General features: G+C 31.6%; 1 protein-coding gene across 1 annotated transcript; it reads left to right on the top strand.

Annotated features, from left to right (window-relative positions):
- The first annotated feature begins 6283 nt into the window (after positions 1-6283).
- Positions 6284-11129, top strand: LOC125203205 (ras-related protein RABE1a-like). The gene is made up of 9 exons (XM_048101512.2): positions 6284-6428; positions 6520-6629; positions 7542-7614; positions 7708-7808; positions 9822-9887; positions 10163-10260; positions 10613-10675; positions 10750-10842; positions 10935-11129. The coding sequence occupies exons 2-9, from the start codon at positions 6557-6559 to the stop codon at positions 11013-11015; spliced, it is 648 nt and encodes a 215-aa protein (XP_047957469.1). The 5' UTR covers positions 6284-6428; positions 6520-6556; the 3' UTR covers positions 11016-11129.
- The last annotated feature ends 10912 nt before the right edge of the window (positions 11130-22041 follow it).

The raw sequence follows: 22041 nt of genomic DNA, 5'->3' as shown, positions 1-22041 counted from the left end.
GACTTTAACAAAATTTGGAAGTAAATTACAATTTCTTCTATTGTGACAAAATTTTGTAGTAAATTGCAATTTCTTCTATTGTGACAAAATTTGAAAGTAAATTACAATTTCTTCCATTGTTAGTTAAAAATATAATAAAAATTAAAATTGTTTATGGTTTTAATTTTTAACTTGTTATTTACTTTTATTATTATTATTATTATTATTATTATTATTATTATTATTATTATTATTATTATTATTATTATTATTATTATTATTATACTCCTATTTACAAGCAATACATATATTGTTTAGGCTCTTTAATAGACTTAAACTTTAAACGATCTAAAATTTGAAAACCTTTCTCTAATAATAAGTGGAAGGTTATCTTATTTTTAAAATAATAGTGTTGCTTAAGCACTTGTTAATTTTGAGAGAACTTATTTTTAAAAATATATTTAGAAACTTTATTGAATTTGAGATATTATAAGTATAAGTAACTGATAGTACACAAATTAAAATAGACTTTTTTGACATTGCAAATTTGTAATATGAGACTTTTACATATTATAACAAAGTTTAGAAGTAAATTACAATTTCTTTTATTATTACTTAAAAATATAATTGAAATTAAAATTTTTTATGGTTTTAACTTTTAACTTTTCATCTACTTTTATTATTATTATTATTATTATTATTATTATTATTATTATTATTATTATTATTATTATTATTATTATTATTATTATTATTATTATCATCATCATCATCATCATCATCATCATCATCATCATCATCATCATCATCATCATCATCATCATCATCATCATCATCATCATCATCATCATCATCATCATCATCATCATCATCATCATCATCATCATCATCATCATCATCATCATCATCATCATCATCATCATCATCATCATCATCATTATTATTATTATTATTATTATTATTATTATTATTATTATTATACTCCTATTTACTAGTAATACATAAATTGTTTAGGCACTTTAAAGGACTTAAACTTTACATGATCTATAAGATAAAAACTTTTCTCCAATAATAAGTGAAGGGTTATTCTATATTTAACATATGAGTAATGCTTAAGCACTTAATTGACTTTGAGATATAAATTTATAAGTATAATACTATAATTGATAGTGATACAAATTAAAATGGACTTTTTTGACATTGCAATACGAGACTTTGACAAAATTTAGATTTAAACTACAATTTCTTCCATTGTGACAAAGTTTGAAAGCAAATGATAATTTATTCTAGTATTAAATAAACATATAATTGAAATTAAAATTGAATTTAATACGGTTACCGGTTATAACCGATAACCGACTTAGAGCAAAAACGAATAACCGATACCGAACCGGTAACAGTAAATGTCGGTTATCGGTTAACCGATAACCGACCGGTTTCGGTTCGGTTCTCGGTTAACCGAAAACCGTTTACCCACCCCCTGCTCCAAACATTGTCCTAATTAGGGATGCCAATCGGGTCGACCCATCGGGTTTCGGGCCAATCCTACTCGGGTGAAGGTTAATCAGGTTGTGATTTCTTTCAGGTTATAAAAGTTCAATCCCAACCCTAAAAGCTCGGGTTTCGGGCTAGCCCAACAGGTTAATTGAGTTGGTGCCGATAAGATTAACATGCGATCAATCCAATAAGTAAGATGAAAATTAGTTATATTATAAAATGTAAAATATTTAACAATGATAAATCTGAGATATATATGCTTAAAATCAATCATAAACATGATCAAATACTAATATTTGAGATATTTCGTGAAATTTTAATACATGTTTTAGAAATTTAAATATTTTTGTAGTGGATTTGAAGTTTTTAATTTATTTATAAATTATTATATTAATAAAAATTTAATATATAATTTGTATATTTAAATATAAAGTTAAAAACTATTTTTTTAGTTATCAATATTATAAATTAGTCAGTGAAGTGTCGAATTAGTAGTAAAAAAAAATAGAATAATATAAATTTTATCGGGTTTTCGGGTCTGGCCCTAACGGGTTGCGGGTTAATCGGGATTTAATTTTATTGGGCTAGAAATTTTCGGCCCTAATCCTATAAATTTGGCGGGCTATTCGGGGTCAACCCACGAGTTGCGGGCTACACTGACATCCCTAGTCCTAATCCTACTCCCACTTCAAATATCGATCTATGAATAAAATTTAAATCAAATTTGCGTGTAAAAATATGATAAAATATACTCCACTAAACCAGACGAGAAAAAAAATACTTCTTCCGTCCCTAAAAAATCCTACTATGAACTATTTTTTTATTAGTCCGTTTATGAAAAGTATGAACTTTCTTATTTTGTAATAGTAAAATCACACATTACCCATGCACATCATCTCTAGTCCTAATCCTACTCCCACTTCAAATATCGATCTATGAATAAAATTTAAATCAAATTTGCGTGTAAAAATATGATAAAATATACTCCACTAAACCGGACGAGAAAAAAATACTTCTTCCGTCCCTAAAAAATCCTACTATGAACTATTTTCTTATTAGTCCATTTGTGAAAAGTATGAACTTTCTTATTTTGTAATAGTAAAACCACACATTACCCATACACATCATTTTATTTACTACTCCCTTCGTCCCGTTTTTGCAGTTCCAGTTACTTTCCTGTACTCGCTTTATAAAAGTGATAATAAATATTTAAAATGGAGAAATGGCAAAGTAAGAGAGATAATAGTGTAGAGAAGACTGATTGCTAAAGCGGGAAGGAGGGAATACAACTTATACCATTACACTACAGTACTACACTATAAATGGTGTGAGAAACCACTTTACACTAACACTGCTCACGAATTATACCCTTTATCTCTCTCTCTCTCTCTCTCACACACACATACATTTTTATCAATTATAGATTAAAACTCGTGCTGAAGCAAATCTTCATACTTTTAAGGGATGGAAGGATTAAAATAGCAATTGACATAAAAGCCTACTCCCTCTGTCCCACTCAGGATGTCTTCTTTTTTGTTTATCTCACTTAAGATGTCCACTCTTTACATTCGAAAATAAATATCTCTCTCCTCTCTTGTTAAAATATTTAACTACCTTTTTATTTTTTCTTACTTCACCTAAGAGCATTAGCAATGGTGACCCTATCTCCGGAACCCATCATAGAGCCTATCTCCATTTTTTCCTGCCACATCAGCAGGCTCATTTCAGAGCCGATCTCCCTGCAACGAGAGCCCATCCTAGAGCATATCTCAGAGCCCATCTCATTTTTACATCATCATTAATTTTATATATTTCACTTGTAATTGTTGGTGTTATTTAAAGACGACGTAATATACGACAAAAAACAAATTCATTAAAAACAAAATAAAACATAAAGAAAACATCCTACATTAAAAATTAAAAAACAAGATAAAGATAGATATAAAACTTAAAAAACAACGGAAGCACAACCTCAGACGCACTCGGGTTCCGGCTCGTCCTCCCCGACACAACCCATTAATCCTATGAATTTGGCACAGTCCTTCAGTTGTTGATATATGTGTTAGTACTTGAACCGTCTTGCATTGTCATCATCGAAATCGAGCAATTTAGCGCACTCGTACACCAGGCTTTTGTTAGGTTTGGTATACTGAAAAGCAAGTTTCGAGCAAGTTTCACGTGAATAGAATCTTGCTTGTATACGTAAAACTCTACAATCCACTTTTAACCCGATTCAGTATTATTCGAGCAGTCTCGCACAAAAGAATCACTATTATTATTACATTGTGTTTGCTTGTGCATTTATAAGATGTTTTACAAACATTTAAATGCATAAGAAGTAAACAAAGTCTAAGTCTTTTGCTTAGTAGACCGGTTGTGGGCGTCGTCCACTTTAAGGTAACACGGTCAGATCTATTCAATGCTTTGCAAAAGAAAAAGAAGAATTTCACAACCTAGATAGGCTTTGGCTACCTATCGTGAAAGGTTGCAATGTCAGTCCGCATATTTCTAAGCCTTACTTAAATAAGATGACATTGGTGTGGTATAGCACTGAACGGATCTAACAGCAAGACGTGTCTTTATGCTATCTACTGAAAGACTAGGTCTTGATAAAATACTATTTCTTAATCTACATATGTTAGCATTGAGCATACGGTATTGATTATGCACTACTTTGACTTATCAAATGGTGCGGGTTTTTCGCAACCCAATAATCCTGATATATTGGGTAGTGGTGATTAATATCTAGCGGTGCTAGGATTGCTATTACGTTGAAACGTGCGCGAGGTGAGTCTCGTTTGATAATGTCCTCAAGAGGAGCTCGAACAAGGTTTTATTATTCGGAAAACTGGCCAGTTGGAGTTTTATTACTCTATGAATAATAAATAAGTGTTTCTCGCTAAGTCCACTCTTGGAATTAATAAGATATTAATTAATTAAGTCCATAGCAGACATTAATTAATTAATGGACATTTATATCTTAAGCGCGGGAAATAAATAATAAACAAAGTGGAAACCCGGATTACTTGTAATTTCGGATTTGGATGGGGAGAGCTCAATATTACTTCTGTAGTGGCTGCTCGTAATATTCCAATATAATCTTGTATTAAATTGTGGGTTCAATTTAATTAGTAAAAAGCTAATTGGGGGAGCCCATATCCAAAACCTTCCATAGATCCCTATCTGGGCCCAAAAGGAACTTAATATAAATAGGAGAATAAAGGAGACATAAATCATTCATTATTATTACTCATAATTTTCGTCCCCCTCTACCTAGAGGAGTTCGAATTTCTCTCCTAATTGGAGAAGGATTTCTTCTGTCTTCTTTATTCGAGTCCTAGTATTTTGATAAGATCAGCCCACCCTGATATCGAGATACAGTTCGGGAACTAGAGAGAAGATCCGTGGTCTAGTATTGAAGATCATCGTGGAGAAGGCGCGAGCAATCGACGATTCTTTGGAGAATCAAACCAGTAACTCTAAACCGTAGAAATCATGTTTAGGATTTATTTTCTAAAAGCATGAATTATTTGCGTTCTAGCATGCAATTATCTGTTTAACATGTGAATTGATTAATCGCATAATCGGTCAAATAGATCCTACATCTGATTTATTTATTTTGTACAAGTCTTCCGCTGTGCAAGGGGCACCAAACCCCAGCAGCTTTTCCAATGCTTGCATAGATTGTCGGGCTTGTGTGTCTGGGCCCCTACGGGCTTTACTTGTTCGTATCTTTTCGTGATATGCCCCCCAGAAACCGCCCTCGCGATTGTTGGCTACAATCGGGTCCTCAGAGATCTCTATCCAACAATGAGCAAGAGCAGACTCCTCTATGGAGTAGGTACTCCTGTCCGCCCAGCCTCAGATGCATCTCCGACTGTCTCCTTTATCTCCCCTTTTATGTCGGGCACCTCGTTGCTGAAGTTCATATCATCGTGGAGAGAATTAAAATTGAACTTGAGATTGGAAAGTGATGAATGTGAATTGATGGAGAATGAAGTATATATAGAGGATTAAAATTTGAATTAAATTAAATAAATAAATAAATTAAAATCGGCTCCGCCATCCACCCGAGCCTCCTTAATTGAGGCCCATCGCAGGGCCGATGAGGAGCCGATGTGGTATCGGCTGAGGCTATTAATTAGCACAGGGGTGAAGGCATTAGGGGGTAGAGTTGGGCTCCCTCTCCACAATGGGAGCCCATGAGCGCCGATTGGGTGGCTGACTTCTCGCTCGACCATCATTGCCACTGCTCTAACAACTTTTTTTAAAATATCATGTCAATATTTTTTACTACTCCCTCCGTCCGTAACAAATATGCACTTTGGGTTTGGTACAAGTTTTAATGTAAAATAGGTATAGTAAGAGAGAGGTATAGAGAAAAAATAATTAAAATATTATTAGTGGAAGATGAGTCCTAACTCATTAGAGAGAAACAATTTTTTAAAATTAAAAAGTGCATATTTTTTGTGGGATAGATTAAAAAGAAAAGAATGCATATTTTTATTAGACGACAGAGGCTATTTCTACATTTTTCTTAATTTGTAAGTTATTGTAGTACATTTATTTTTCTTAATTTGTAAGTTATTGTAGTACATTTTTCTACCATGGGAGTACTTTTTTGTCATTTCAACCGCTTCTATTGTTGGAGTAGAATTTGTGAATTCAATAAAACGAGTCATTCAGGCTGACTTACGAGAAAAGTAACAAAGATTTTTTTTAATTAGAAAGTCACATAAATTCTACCTCATCATTTTCGCAGTATTTTTGAACTTAGAACACGTTTAATTAAAAAAATGGAATTGGAATAAAATAATATGACGATGAAGAAAATAAAATACAAAAAAAATGAAATTTACAGAGTTGAACGACCGACCACTGCCGCTTCCCTCCTCTTTTTCCTCTTTCCTCATTCATTAGATCCATCTTTTCTGTATTCCATTTCCGATCTGGTAATAACTCTTTCAAGTTTCCCCTACGTTTCAAATTTTATTCATCGCCATATATCTGAACTAATTAGGTCTTATTTTTTCTGTTTTCTAGGGTTTGTTTGAAATAAAAATATACGATTTGAAATCAGATGGCCGCTCCGCCCGCCAGAGCACGAGCCGATTATGACTGCCTCATCAAGCTTCTCTTGATCGGTGATAGCGGTGCGTTTTTTTTCTTTCCGAAATCTGTATCTAAGAATTTCTGGCTATTTGCGGATTAAATTGGAGCTGTATGGATTTTGGAATTTTCAGCTGCATTTGATGCGGAATGTATTGAGTATACCGACGATCTCCATTTTGTTGATTTCATGGGCATTTTGTTTGATCGATCATGTTTTTTTTGTTCCGATTTACTGGCGAAGATGGATTGCCTCTGTAAAGTGGCTCTTTCAAGAGCTCTGCCTGATTGAGTCCTTGTTAATGTGACAAGGAAAATGACATGCATTTCAGGCAGAGATGATACTTGTATGAGTTTTAGATTAGTAGGCATCGGGAATTGCATGTGGATGATTTCCGTTGTTAAGGCTTGAGGAGAGTTTAAGTTGGTTTTTAAATCTTAAGAGAGATTTGAGAAAAAAAATGGATAAAGGAAAGTAACGTAGCTAAGATAGATAAAATGGTGCGCTTTATGTTAAACTAGTGACAATAATGAGTTCCAGATAATTGTTTGGAGTTCTTGGAGTTACTTGTTAGTTAGGCTGCTTTTGATAGCGTATTGCAAGTTAGTAAAATGAGCTGCTGCTTTATGATCTATATAAAATGTATCCACTCGTGAATGAAGATATCAGTCTGATCAGGTGTTCCGCGCTTGTCCAGTATGTTGTTTTCAAACTGGTTGATGGTTAGTTAACCCTCTCTTTTTCTCACTCTCATGGACATCAAAGAACTCATGTTTCTATGACAAGAAGTGTTTCATAGGAAACTCTTTAAGCTATCTTTTTATTTTTTATTTGTTCCTTTTGTATATTCATGGCGCAAAACTTTTTTCTAACCTTTTATTTATCAATTTGCTAAACTAATCTCAATGTACTGTTGAACTGATTTGAGTCTTATCTGTTTTGATGGCTTGCTCAGGTGTGGGTAAGAGTTGCCTTCTATTACGTTTTTCAGATGGTTCTTTCACCACCAGTTTCATCACTACGATTGGGTTGGTTCCTGTCATTTGTAGATTTTTTTGATACAGTTTAAGTCTCAAAAAGTTCTCCTGCATGCTGTATTTGATCATGCCATTCTCTTACAGGATTGATTTTAAGATAAGAACTATTGAGCTTGATGGTAAAAGAATCAAACTGCAAATATGGGATACTGCTGGACAAGAGCGATTTCGTACTATTACAACTGGTACTGTTTGAATGATGCAGGACTTTTCCCTCTCCTTTCTCTTGAGAAAACTTGAATAGGAATCTCATTAATTGCAACTCTTTTATACTTACCAGTCAGATATAATGTGGCATGTACAAAATTTTTTCTTTGCTAGAATGGTAAGTCACTAAGTTGCAGTAAAGAAATATGAATTGCATTGGCTGGGAAAGATTAGTCTGCCTACAATGAGTTGGGTTTTTTTTTTTTTTTAAAGAATTTCATTACCTAGTAGTATACTGTTTGATGAGAATGCTTGGAAGTCCTTGTTACTGATTATAGTTATGTTATGTGAAGTGTTGTACTTGGGGCAGAAAAGTTGATCTGAAAAAATATTGACTGATAACTTTTATACTATTGGACACTAAAATGCTTCGTAAGTCCACACTTGATTGCAAACTACTTGAAAGAATGGGTCTTTAATGTCAAGATTATTTGGCTCCATGCAGTGAATAATAGTAGCTTCCCGATCTACTTTCTTTTTTGCTTATCTCCCTATGTCACATATGCATGTATCTTGAGATTCATTCTTTTAGTTCTCTCTCTCTCTTTTATGGATCATCCTGTGCAAACCTTATGAGATCTCTCAAATTTCTTTTTTAACCATTTTCATGATTGTGGAAGATGGTTACATTACAAGGGATGAAGTGGTAGAATGAGGCAAAGCTAGTGATGTGGGTAGGGGATGACTGATTTGTGAAGCAAAGTAGTGGAGATGAATGACTTCAAATGGAAACTGGGTTATGGACTTATGGGAAGGACCATGCTTTTGATCTGTTTATACTTCATGTTTAGAAGAAGTCAAAATTTTATTAGAGCTTATCAGCCTTTATTAAAAACTTATATCCAGTATTCTAAAATGATTCAATTCAAGCGTAAATCAAGCTCATAAGCTAGTTCAGAAGTCAATAAGGAAGAATATTCAACAAGGTCTAGATATCTTCACTCAAGGAATCAGATATTAAAAGAGGATTTGGTGATTTTCCAATGATCAATTTAACACTCCTTAGTTTTATTTCATGTAAGCTGTAATAGTTCTATTATGAAATACTACTCCCTCCGTCCCAAAAAATATGGACATTTGGGATGGCACAAGAATTAATGCACAATTGGTAAAGTAAGAGAGAGATAGAAAGAAAAAGTAAATATAGTATTGTTAGTGAAGAATGGGCCCCACCTTATTAGAGGGAAGAAAGTTACCAAAAATAGAGGGTATATTTTTATGGGACATCCCAAAATGGAAAACGTCCTTATTTTTATGGGACGTAGGGAGTATATTTTAATCATATACTACATTATAACTGTATGCATATGCATTAGCGTTTTAATTTGTTCTATGAACAAATGGCTGGATCTTCTTCTATATGATAACCACAAAATATATCGACACAATTTTTCAGTAATTAGTTCTCTTTGAATTTTTGGGAACTTTTTTATATTAGCTGAAGGAATTTATGTAATGCTGAATTTTGGTTAAGATTTCTGGTTCTGTCATAATAGGAAACTGTTCACACATGCGTTTGTCCAGTTCATGTTCATTTAATTGCTGCATTTAGCTTCGGTGTTACTCCCTCCTTCCATGTTAATAGAGGCATTTCTTTTCGGCACGGAGTTTAAGAATAGTGTGTTAAGTGGATGGTGAATAAAGTAAGAGAGATGAAGAGAGAATAAAATAAGAGGGAGGATAACTTTTTGCCAAAAATAGAAATGACTCTATTATGTTGGAACTTCCCAAAATAGAAAAAAGACTATATTAACATGGAACTGAGGGAGTATCAAATTACATGGGTCAGTAGAGGCTGTTGTTGCACCTTTTGAGACGTCACTGAATACTGCTACAGTGCTATTGTATATTGTTGCTGAAGCAAAAATCTTTTAACTATTTGTGGAATGATTCTGCCTATTTTTCTGTTCATGTACTTCAAGAATTTGTCATAACTTATCATATCTTACATGTTATAGAATATCATTGCCTAAGAAATTCTTCATTTGCAGCTTACTATCGTGGAGCAATGGGTATATTGCTGGTGTATGATGTTACTGATGAGGCATCTTTCAACAGTAATCATTCTTCACTTGATTTTTATACATATAATTATATAATCATAATAGCTATTGGATGAGTTTTAGAATTCCACATACATCTTTGATTCTAAATAATCTTTCAACAGCAATCACTGTTCACTCGATTTTTTTGTTATAATTATATAATCATAATAGCTGTTGTAGGACTTTTAGAATTTCCACATATATCTTTGATTGTGAATACTGTTTTAACCTTGTGGTAGTTAACCATATTTCTTTGCTGTCAAATTTTGACCTCTTCCTTTTGTCAGATATCAGGAATTGGATCAGAAACATCGAACAACACGCCTCTGATAACGTCAACAAGATATTGGTGGGAAACAAAGCTGATATGGATGAAAGCAAAAGGGTACTCTTTCTGTCTCTATCTGTTATATCTCTCTCTCTCTCTCTCTTTCTTGCAGACGCACACAATCACATACTTATGAGCATATAAATTTGTGGCTATATTTGACTGCCGGAGTGTGATGTTACCTAGGTTACATCTAGTTGCAATTCAATTGAAATCATCATGCTTGTACATCAGACGAATCAAATGTATTTGTATGCAATAAATCTTGGCAAGTTCAAGAATTAGAAATACAATAGAATGACGACTGGGGACCAGTATTAATGGGTGCTCTAACATGTGCATATTGTGTGCGTTTATTTTCTTATTTAGCTTGTTTTCCACAATATTCTGAATTAATTGAACTCCATAGGCTGTTCCTACCTCCAAGGGTCAAGCACTAGCTGATGAATATGGAATCAAATTTTTTGAGACTGTAAGTGCTTCACTTGTTGGCTTACATCAATATCTGATACAGAGCAAGACAGTCTAACATGATCATGTTAACAGAGTGCTAAGACAAACATGAACGTAGAGGAGGTTTTCTTCTCAATCGCCAGGGACATAAAGCAAAGACTCGCGGACTCTGACTCAAAGGCTGAGGTACTAAGTGTTGCTAGTCATATAAGATGGCATATTTGTTGTTTTTTAAGGCTGCCACATCAGAATCTGATCGTATTCCAACATAAATGCAGCCTCAGACTATAAAGATAAACCAACCAGACCATAACGGTGGGGCTGCTCAAGCTTCTCAAAAATCAGCTTGCTGTGGTTAAGATAGTGTGGGCAGTGATCCCCTTAGTCGATCAATTTGTTATGACAATATTGGTATTGCTTGTATTTGCTATCCCTCAATTTTTTCAGATGCTAATATTATTTTTTTCTTCTCATTTTGGTATCAAGATGAAGTAGTCTCAATCTGAGGTTGGTGCAATTATTTTAGGATGTTTTAATACCTTATCTGCCAACGCAAGTCACAAAAGAAGGATGGGAGGACTGCTGCAGCAGTTATCTTTCTATGTATAGTAATGGAAAAAGGGGCTTTGCTAATAAAAAAATACTAAAAATTAGATAGTTTTTGTAAACGAGAACCTAACTATGAAATTATCGCTATTACATTTGCAGTATTTATTTGATACATAGTGATCAGTTTCCATGAAATAATGAAAAGAAAATCGAAAAATAAAATATTGATCAACCTTCATGAAATTGACCCTTTATGGACCTAGCCTAATCGGCAATCATTTCCAATTCATGTTTGAGGTTTCTATAAAAAGTTTCATCTTTATGTAAAAGCATGACATTAACTTACTTTTACTTTACAAATTTTCCTTTTGACTACGGAACTGGTTTTGGTCCAATTATTTTAGTGATTTTGGTGATGGTTGTGAGGCCCCTTCATACGATGATGCTCTCAGAGTCAGAAAAGAAAAATGCATGATTTGATTCAGTAATATGAAAGCCATTTTCCTAGTTCCATGAGGCTTATATATAATAAATTAAATATACAAATACAATGCAGCTTTTCTTTTTTGTGGGTACATTAGTATATAATGGAGCTTTGCTTTAATGATAAAAAGGCAGTCATATTAAATTATTTGCACAACTAGAAAAGTTGGTTTACTTCCTCGATCCACATTTTGATTCCAGTTTTTTAATTGGATGACTAATAATATCACAGTCTCTTAAAAATAGAAACTACTAGAAATTACTGTACTATTTTAATTTTAGATTGTCTTTTAAAAATAAAAACTTTTTAAATTTTTTATTTTAGAAATTGACCACCACAATTAACTAACTCTATTACTCATTTTTTTCCTCTCTTTTATTTTACCAATTTTACATTAAATCTGTGCTATTTAAAAAAAAAAATCAAAGATAGAGGTAGTATTGTAAATCAAATACTAATATCTAGCTTTCTTACTTTCTTATTAAATTTAATTTTTTTTTTCCAAATAAACTAAACTTTATTCTACATACAACCCATTTCAATAAGCTTAGTAATGAATCGCGCCAACTTTAATGTAAAATTGGTAGTAAAATATAAAATAAAGAAAAAAAGGATTCAAATAACTTTATTAGAGATGAGCAAATAAGAAATAGAGATAGAGAAAAAGAGAGAGCGAGAAAAAATAGTGAACTATTACCAAAGATGAAGGAGGCTAAGTATCTTAGACAAATGCAACATGAGAGTTGCATATGAAGGTGCAGGAATCACCATTAGGCTGATGAAGATGCTGTCGGATCTAGCCACAGTGTGGCTAGCGAGCCCGTGCATCAGGGTGTACCGCATGACGAGTCACATAGGCTCCGCGCATTTAATACTACCCGCCTGAAACCAGCCCATCATCGACTTCAGAACAATATGGTTGAAGAGATTTGGGCACGTAGGACACATAACCACTGATGCGCATTTGTATATTTTTTAAGTTTCTTTATCGTTGTATGAAAGTGCGTTAAATTGACAACACCTCTTAAAGTAACATCATATCATCATTCCTAGCTAATCATTTGTACACGTGGACAAATAATCAGCTGCCATGTGACAATCATAAAAAATGCTCAAGGGTAAATTTTCTCAGCCAACAATATCCAATATACTATACAACAATTTTTTTCAGCTAACAATATCCAATACGCTAGACAACAATCTGTCTAGCGTTTATACTATTGTTGTGCAGCGTTTGTAATATTGCTGGATAAATGGTGTCACAGTGTCACTTTAAAAGGTGTTGTCATTTTAACTCAAATCTCGTTGTATGTTTTCTAAAAATTCTAATACAACAAAGATTTTCGTATTAACTGACTTTAGTATTTCAACAATTAAAATGAGTTATAGAGATAGTGTCGTGAAAATTGAGATAGACTAAAATAGATTAAATGAAATGCTGTGACAAGAGGAAATTGGAGATATACTTATTTCCACGACAAATTAAATGCTCCGTATTTTAGCCAAATCTTAATCGTTAATGAATCACATAAAATAAATAAAAAATAGCTATAAACATTAAATTAGTTAGGTGGAACCCCAAAATTTTGCAACTAACACTTTCTTGGAAGCAATATTATTTTGAAAAAAAAAAATTTTGCAGGCAGTATCTAACACCTTTTATTGTGGCTGTCCATAACAGGAGTAATACCTTTTTACTCATATACGTTGCATATTTTAATTCGTTATGATTGAGAGTCTAAATTTTTTTTGGCATTACCTAATTACAACCGGGAAATCTCAACAGAAAAAAATAATGTTGTAGAATCCATATGCATTATTGTATATACACACACAGAACAAAGGCGAAAATCAGAGGGGGGTAACTCCACTTCAAATTTCATTTTTGTACTTCACTTTTTTAATTATAGTTTAGTTTTCCATTTTATTCTAGTATAGGTTAATTTTCTTTATGCTAGTTTGCTTTAATATTATCAAATTTAAATTACAAATATTTAATTTGAATCTAGATGAAATCAATAGTTAAATGACTAAATATCCCAAACATAAGCATGGGATTTAAGCACAAAGTGTATCTATTACACTAGTCGTTGCTTTCTTTGACTTGTAACTACTCCTACTTTGTATTTATTTTAGAATAATAACAATCAAATATATTTAAAAGATTTTTAAACTTAATATATAAACTTAGTGCATTCTGTTATGGACAACCAATTTCAATATACTACAGCCGAGATGATATAGTAGCAACTAGCAAAGATGATCACATTATTACTGAATCTTTTGATGGGAATGGTGTGGTCCATCATATTTCCTAACCAAATCAGTTATGAAGATGTTTAAATAAATATATGATTGCTATGACCAGAAATCATTTTCAGCCTTTGGATTGCGATAATCTAATTAATTATAATTAGTGCAAAATTAAAGTATTGAATGTGTTACAACATTGTAAAAACTATGCTAAATTTATAAATATAATTTGCGTGATTTGATCTAATATATTTATATGCGAAAGAATGACAAATATATATAATTGATTCAATATATTATGCCAAGAAAGAAAATTATACTTCCTCCGTCCCTCTGTGGTGGAGGCGTTTCTTTTCGGCATGAGATTTAAGAAATTGTGATAAAAGTGAGTTAAGTAAAGGAAGAATAAAGTAGGAAAGGAAAACAGTATAGATGAAGATAGAATAAAGTAAGATAAAGTAAAGTAAGAGAGAAATTTTTTTTGCTTTTTACCAAAATAGAAAATAACTCAGCTACAGTACTGGGACAACACAAAAAGATATACAACTCAGCTACAAAGGGACGGAGGAAGTACTATAGTGCTAGAATCTTATTGATGTATGGATGCAATTTCTTGGTATATCAAGCAACTCATTTTTAAAAATTATTTTTTAAATTAAACAGCAAATGCAATAAATTTATACGTTCAATAAAATATTTTCACATTACACAATAAAAGATAGTCAACCATATACATTCATATTACATCTATTCGCTAGTACAAGCATATAGTAGTACTGTATCAGAAAATCACATTCATGTTCTTTAAATATGATTTTTTTCACTTTACACAATAAAAGATAGTCAACCCTATACATTTATATTACATTTATTCGCTAGTAGCAGCATAGTACTATATCAGAAAATCACATTCATGTACTTTAAAAGATAGTCCACCATTATTATTAAGGGGTGCCTTATATTGCTAACTATTTAAATTGCTAACTCTGCTAACTCATCAAAACAGTGTATTAAAAATATCAACACGGTGACATCAAAATGTCAATACATAATATCAACACATTATATTGAAGTTCAACAAAATTATGTGTTGACATTTTAATGTCATCGTATTGATATTTTTAATACACTGTATTGATGAGTTAACAACTTAAGAAAGTTACCAATTGATCACACCCCACCGTTAACATTTATATTACATTTATTCGCTAGTACTAGCATGTATGAATAGTATACTACATGAGAAAATCACATTCATGTACTTTAAATATGATTCCATTTAGTGTTAAAGATATAAAAATGGGTGTGCATCAATACATGTGAGACAAATACATGTAATGGTATCAAATATATACCGTGAAAAAGGATAATGTGTGGGTGTGGTTTTGGTTGCACAAAGTAAAAAACACAATAATTGTAAAAGGATAATGTTGAGGTGTGGTTTTGGTAGTAGCATGCAAACACAATAATTATAAAGTTGTTAGTTTGTGGTACGTAAATTGGGATACCGACGCACCTTTGCAGCCGTCAACCAAATATTCAGCTTCAAATAAAGTTCCATTCATTATTCATTATTCATTATTCATTATTGAGTAAGAAAAAACAAAGAAAAAGGCCTCAATAATTTGATGCAGCTCTCTGTTTTGTGACGCCACGGAACTATTGAGATTTTCAAAAAAGAAAAACCGAAAAAGTAAGTCTATCTGACCACATGGTCAACAAAAATTCGATTATCTTCTCTCCTCTTCCTGCCCTACCACATAACATACTTTGTTTAAATTCTTTTTTTGTGACAAGAGACTTTAATTTTCATAAGTATGCTGGATTATGTCATATTTATTCAGATCACTCTTTGATTATTGCAACGCACTTTGATGAGTGGTTATGTTATATTCAAACTAACGACACATATAAATCAAATTAGGATAAAGAACTAAGAGCTAGTCTATTTGGTATATAGAATTGAAATTGAATTGAAATTAGAATTCTATGGATTCAATTCCAATTATATACTACATCCGTCTTCAAAGAGTATGAACTATTTCTCGCCTGTTCCTAAAGAGTATAAACTTGCTAATTTTAAAAAATTCAAACAACATACTACCCTTTGATTATTAAAACTCGTCCCCTGCACATCACTTTATTTACAACTTATACTATTACTATTAACACTTATACCATTATAATAACGTGGACCCCACTCTCCACTCATATTATTTTCACTACCCTTTCTCTCTCTTTCTCTTACTTTTCCCTTTATTTATTAAAACTCGTGTCGAACTCAAAGTTCATACCTTTTGGGGACGGATAGAGTATTTAGTTAAATGAAGTAATTGATATGAAATTGAATTTGAAGAATTTGTGCACACAGATAACACATGCATTGTGTGTATATTGTGTGTGTAGTGTATGCAGTCTATCAAATGTGGATTAGTATAGAGTAAAGGTCAAAATTGGTCCTGAACATATGACAATTTTATCTTTTTAGTCCTAAACTTTATGTTTTGGATTTTTTGGTCCTGCACATATGGAAATTTGATCAATTTGGTCCTTCGTCAATAATTCCGTTAAAAACTAGCGGTCAACGGATTTAATCCCGATTTTGATAAAATTAAACTCTTAATTCTGATTTTTAAGTTACTAATTAATCTCCTAATTATTTTAACAAATATCCATTTAAAATTAAAATAAATAATAATATAAAAATTAAAATGAAATACAAATAAGATAATGAAGAGATTTTTAATGAAATACAAATAATTAGAATTGAATGAGTGGTACTGAATGAAGAGATTTTTTTTTCTGAAAAAAGATAATGTCGGGAGCAGAGCACTCTGTTGCACTCTGTATAACAAAGGAAGAAACAACAATTTTTTTGTAAAAATTAGCTCTTGGATTTTTAGGTCAAAACTCTCAGAAAGAGGAAATTTTTCAGGAAAAAAAAAACATGGTTGGAGATTCACAAAATTCGAATTGTGAGGACGAAGAAATTTGGGCAAAACTTTGAGATAGAGCACTTGAATCAAACATGAAGAAACTGGCAATGGATGAAGCTGAAACGATTTGAATACCACGTTCCAAAAGAGAGAGATAGAGAGAGAGAGGGAAGGAGACGGAGGAAAGAAAAATCGCCATTACATGTTCTCCTCCACTCAAACCTACAACCTCTGCCGATAAAATCTGATAAATATCAGTAAAGCCGGAGTCCTCCAAATCTGCAACAACATACAACCAAAAAAAATTCGTCACGCGCACAAAATGTAAATCATACGCCAATTTTCTAATATTATCCCAAACAAATTACCTTGGTCTCCAACTTGGATGTTAACAGAGTTGAACCTCTCGAAAAAACTTCAGAAGAAATGAATTGGCGTCACTGTCACATATGCCTCAAAAACAAGCAGAATCCACAACAATTTAAGCTGATTCGCTCCCAAACAGCGCTGAAAATAGCGCTTTCAGCAGAGAAACATGAAGAATTTTGAGGTTTCTTCGATCGATTGCGATCCTCTCATCCACGAAACCGATCTCAAATCTCTCAAAAATTCACCCAAGATTTAATTTTAATTTTAAATGGATATTTGTTAAAATAATTAGGAGATTAATTAGTGACTTAAAAATTAGAATTAAGAGTTTAATTTGGTCAAAATCAGGATTAAACCCGTTGACCGTTAGTTTTTAACGAAACTATTGACGGGAGGACCAAAATGATCAAATTTCCATATGTGCAGGACTAAAATGATCAAATTTCTATATGCGCAGGACCAAAAAATCTAAAAGATAAAGTTTATGACCAAAAAGGTAAAATGGTCATATGTTCAGGACCAATTTTGGCCTTTACTCATTAGTATATAGTGTGCAGTGTGTATAGTGTGTGTACCTTGTGCAATGTGTAGTATGTACAGTTTATGTATATATGTGTATTGTGTATATTGTGTGTGCATTGCGTGTATATTGTGTATACTGTGTGTAATATGTACAACGTGTGTATATTGTGTGTGTAACATGCACAATATGTGTAGTGTGTATTTTGTGTATTTGCGTGTGTGCAGTATGTGTATTATGGATATTTGCAGTGAAGATATTACTAACTATTTAAAATGGATTATGATCAATTGCTGACTAATTCAATCCAAAAATAAGACCAATTCTTGGTCATTAGATTATGCGATCTAATAGTTAAAATAATGACAAGTATATTATATTTTAAATTTAAATAATTAATAGATAAATTTAAAGGGTATTAATGTCAATTCTCTCTCATCAAAATCTTCTTAAAACTTTAAATTTACGTAACTCTATCGATTTAAATTATTTTTTTGCAAAAATTATATCAAATTAAAGATAATTTTATAAGGATTCCAACGAGATCTCAATTGCATATGTTCCGACGATGTTCGGATGATGAAATTTGTAATTTATATTTCAATTTTCATACATGTTGACAAACAGATTTTATCAACAAATGCAAAAAAAAATCTCAATATAGTGTATGTAAAATATCAATAAAACTGTGTTGATATATTCCTATACTTGTGTTGATATCCTCATGTCATATTGTTGATATTTGTAATACACTATATTGATATAACAAAAAATCCACGAAAATTATCATATGATAATATAATGACGATATTACTCTTTTGTTTGTATTTTGTCTACTATTTATTGAAATTTGTGAGTTTTAATCTCATCCACTCATTTCAAAATTTAAGGGTATATATTTAATCTTAGCTTTGGATTATGGTGTTATAAACATTACAAGAGGACCCTCTTATTCTCTACTACTTTCCTATATGAAATTCAAATAATATTTTTATTATACCAAATAGTATTAGATTTGAAATTAAAGACTTTGATTTCTATTCCACACTTAAAATATTTTTATGATACCAAATATTAGATTTGAAATTAAAAACTTCGATTTCAATTCCACACTTAATGATTCACGTTCATCTTCTCATGGAAATTTGAAAGTCTGGCAAGTGATTCACATCCATTTTATTATATATGCTAATGCATATCATGATCACGTTATAAAGCTCACCAATGACATCTATGGGGGTTGCATCTGCGACGATTTGGTTACCATGATTATATGAATAAATATTCTTTAGTTAATAATTTAAAATCTATGTTTTAATTTATTTCTCATTAACACATAATGTACGTTGGAAGTGGATTATACAATTCTGAAATTTTGAAAATATACGCTAGAATATCTTGAAATTAAGAAATTAATTTATCGTTTATACATTATCTCTACAAACTAAGATTCCATCCATCCTATTTTAAGTGAAACATTTTATATTTGGCACCAGATTTATACAGTAATATTATTTTGTGAGTTAGATGTAAAGAGAAACATTTTATTAGTAGTATTATTTTGTGATTTAAATGCAGAGAACAAAGTAAGAGAGATAAAAAGTAGAGAGGGTGATGTTTCTGTTCTTTTAAATGTACTCTCATTTAGAGCGGACATTCCAAAATATGTGTCACTTAAAGTGGGACGGAAGAAATAGTAAAAATAAAATTATTTGTTTCCAACAATAATACCAATTTATATAGGTTATACTAACATACTCTCTCCGTCTCTGAAAAGGATAAACATTTGGTTCAACGCGAGTTTTCGCACATAATTTGTAAAGTAAGAGAGAGATAGAAATAAAATGTAATTATAATATTGTTATTAGAGAATGAGTCTCACCTCATTAGAGAGAAAATAATTTTCACAGATAAAAAGTTCATACTTTTTAAGACGGAGAGAATATAATTCTTTAATTTCTAAAACAATGTGCTTTACGGTTTGGGTTATTTTTTTAAAGATATGTACATGTAATATATAACCGCCTGACTAGTCTACCTTATTATTTTAATTACTTTATTATTTTTATAAATATATAAAACAGACTTACGAAAAATTCAAAGTTATTCACCAATTGAATGCAAAGTCATTCTATCATCAATAAAGAAATTAGTGTTTATTTTATTATACAATCTCGCCGACTATCTTAGTAACCAAACAACATATATATATATATATATATATATATATATATATATATATATATATATAGGGGAGCACTAGGGCGCATTCTTAATTAGAGTGCTAACGTACATCCAACCACGTGCTGCCATGTGGCACGAAAAATGCAATATTGTATATATAAAAATGCAATACACATTTGTGAAGTTGTTCATGCATTTTCGCAGATTGCATTTTAGTTATAGGAAAATTGCATTTGTTATTGTTAAGTTTTGCATTTCACATAAATTGCATTTTTTATTGTTAAGTTTTGCATTTTCACATATATAAATGCAATCTGTATAGATATAAAATGAAAATTAAACAGTCAATATCAAAAATGCAAAACTCAACAAAAAAAAATGCAATCTTCATATAACAAAAATGCAATCTGTCGAAATTCATATTGCATTTTTCTATATATAATATTGCATTTTTCGTGCCACGTGGCAGCACGTGATTGGATGTACGTTAGCACTTTAAAATTAGTTAGCATATTAGTACATCCCTATATATATATATATAAACCATATCTTGGCACTATCTTTGTTTCATCCCAAAAATCCTATCTCAGGTTAACTATCTTGTAATTATTCAACCTATAAAATCAAATGAGACCTAATTTGTTACACACATAAATGTAGACACTTTATTCATTACAACGAAAGGAATTGAACAAAACAGATGAAACCAAAATCACAATGAAAATAATAAAACAAACAGTAAGCCGAGTCGAAAAGTCCTCTTTCACAAAATAAATTATGTCTCGCGCGTCTAGTGCCCACAGATTTTCTTATTGTTCCCAAAGATAAAACGAATTTCTTTTAGTGTGTAGAAAAACCTAAATCTGCTAGGCCCCTAGCTACCTTCGACAAACTCGACAAAGTTATAAAAATCGAGCAAACAGTGCTACTAAGAATGCGAAATGATGAATGTATGTGATGCAAATAAATGCTCATGAGCTTCGACAAAAAAAGAGTGCGTTGGGATGAGTGTTACGCGTGTTCTCATCTCGTAATCTCAGTCCTCGTGCCTATAGGGGAACGTAAAAAAACATGACCATCATGGTACAAAACTTTAACGGTTACAACCAATCGAAAGTCCAAAAGCCATTTGTTTCCAGCATTATTATCCAAAGCGAAAGTGCAATGGGAAGCATAATTCCCAGCTGGTATAATTTTGATTGTAATGGGCAGGGCAGAAGATTCCAGGGGACATATTTTGCAAAGCAAGATTTGAAATGTTTGGTGCAATGCCAATGCAGATACCACAATCAAATTTTAAAGTACAAAAGCTACAATTAATATAGCATGAAACTAATGCCTTAGAATTCCGTGGGTGTCTACCCATCAATTATACATATCAAAAGGCTAATATGTGTAGGGCACTATAGATTTTATTATTATCTACTTGTTCATGAAATTAATCTTATTTGACGTAACATAAGAGGTAATCAAACGCAAACTTTAAATATTGTACAAACTCAAACTATGATCTGGACAGTTAGAAAATGTCAACAGATGATAAAAGGTAGCAAAAGAAAATGTCAATACAATACAGTGTCAACGATTGATGTTGTGTTGACAATATGTTACGTTTTTTTTTTTTTTTGCTATTATTTTGTCATCTGTTGATATTTTCTAACGATCCAGATCATAGTTTGAAATTTATACTCCAACATTTAGAATTTGCATTTTATTATTGCCCTGATAAATGTTTTACTTGCAGTGGAATCATGGAGGTTATCGAGAAGTAGAAATAGTGTGTATGTTAGTTGAGAAGAAATGATTGTAGATGAATGAGTTCAAGGTATTGAAATTTGTATTTATATGACTTTTTAACCGTCTTTTATAGACAAATATATTATCTTAGATAGCAACTTTCCTAAAAATAGTGTTTCAATATATGTCAATATCTTTCTTCCTTCTCCTTCCTTAACGTTATTCCCCATTTTTTTTCTATGAATTTATTTCTTTGAGAAGAAATACAACTTTCAAGACTGATGCTAAAATATATTGAATCGTCTAATTCGATCATTTGATAGAGGGTGTGGTTTTTTCCTTTCTTTTGTTTT

The sequence above is a fragment of the Salvia hispanica genome, chromosome 6 (genome assembly GCF_029641045.1).
Source record: "Salvia hispanica isolate PSC_SH4W2 chromosome 6, Shi_PSC_v1, whole genome shotgun sequence".
NCBI classification, from domain to species: Eukaryota; Viridiplantae; Streptophyta; class Magnoliopsida; order Lamiales; family Lamiaceae; genus Salvia; species Salvia hispanica.
The sequence above is the reverse complement of the archived record's forward strand: the minus strand, read 5'-3'. Positions and strand labels throughout refer to the sequence as shown.

Coding starts and splice junctions, on each gene's coding strand:
- LOC125203205 (XM_048101512.2), top strand. CDS start 6,557: ATGGCCGCTCCGCCCGCCAGAGCACGAGCCGATTATGACTGCCTCATC. Junction 10,261..10,612: donor ATATGGATGAAAGCAAAAGG/GTACTCTTTCTG, acceptor TGAACTCCATAG/GCTGTTCCTACCTCCAAGGG. Junction 10,843..10,934: donor ACTCTGACTCAAAGGCTGAG/GTACTAAGTGTT, acceptor ACATAAATGCAG/CCTCAGACTATAAAGATAAA.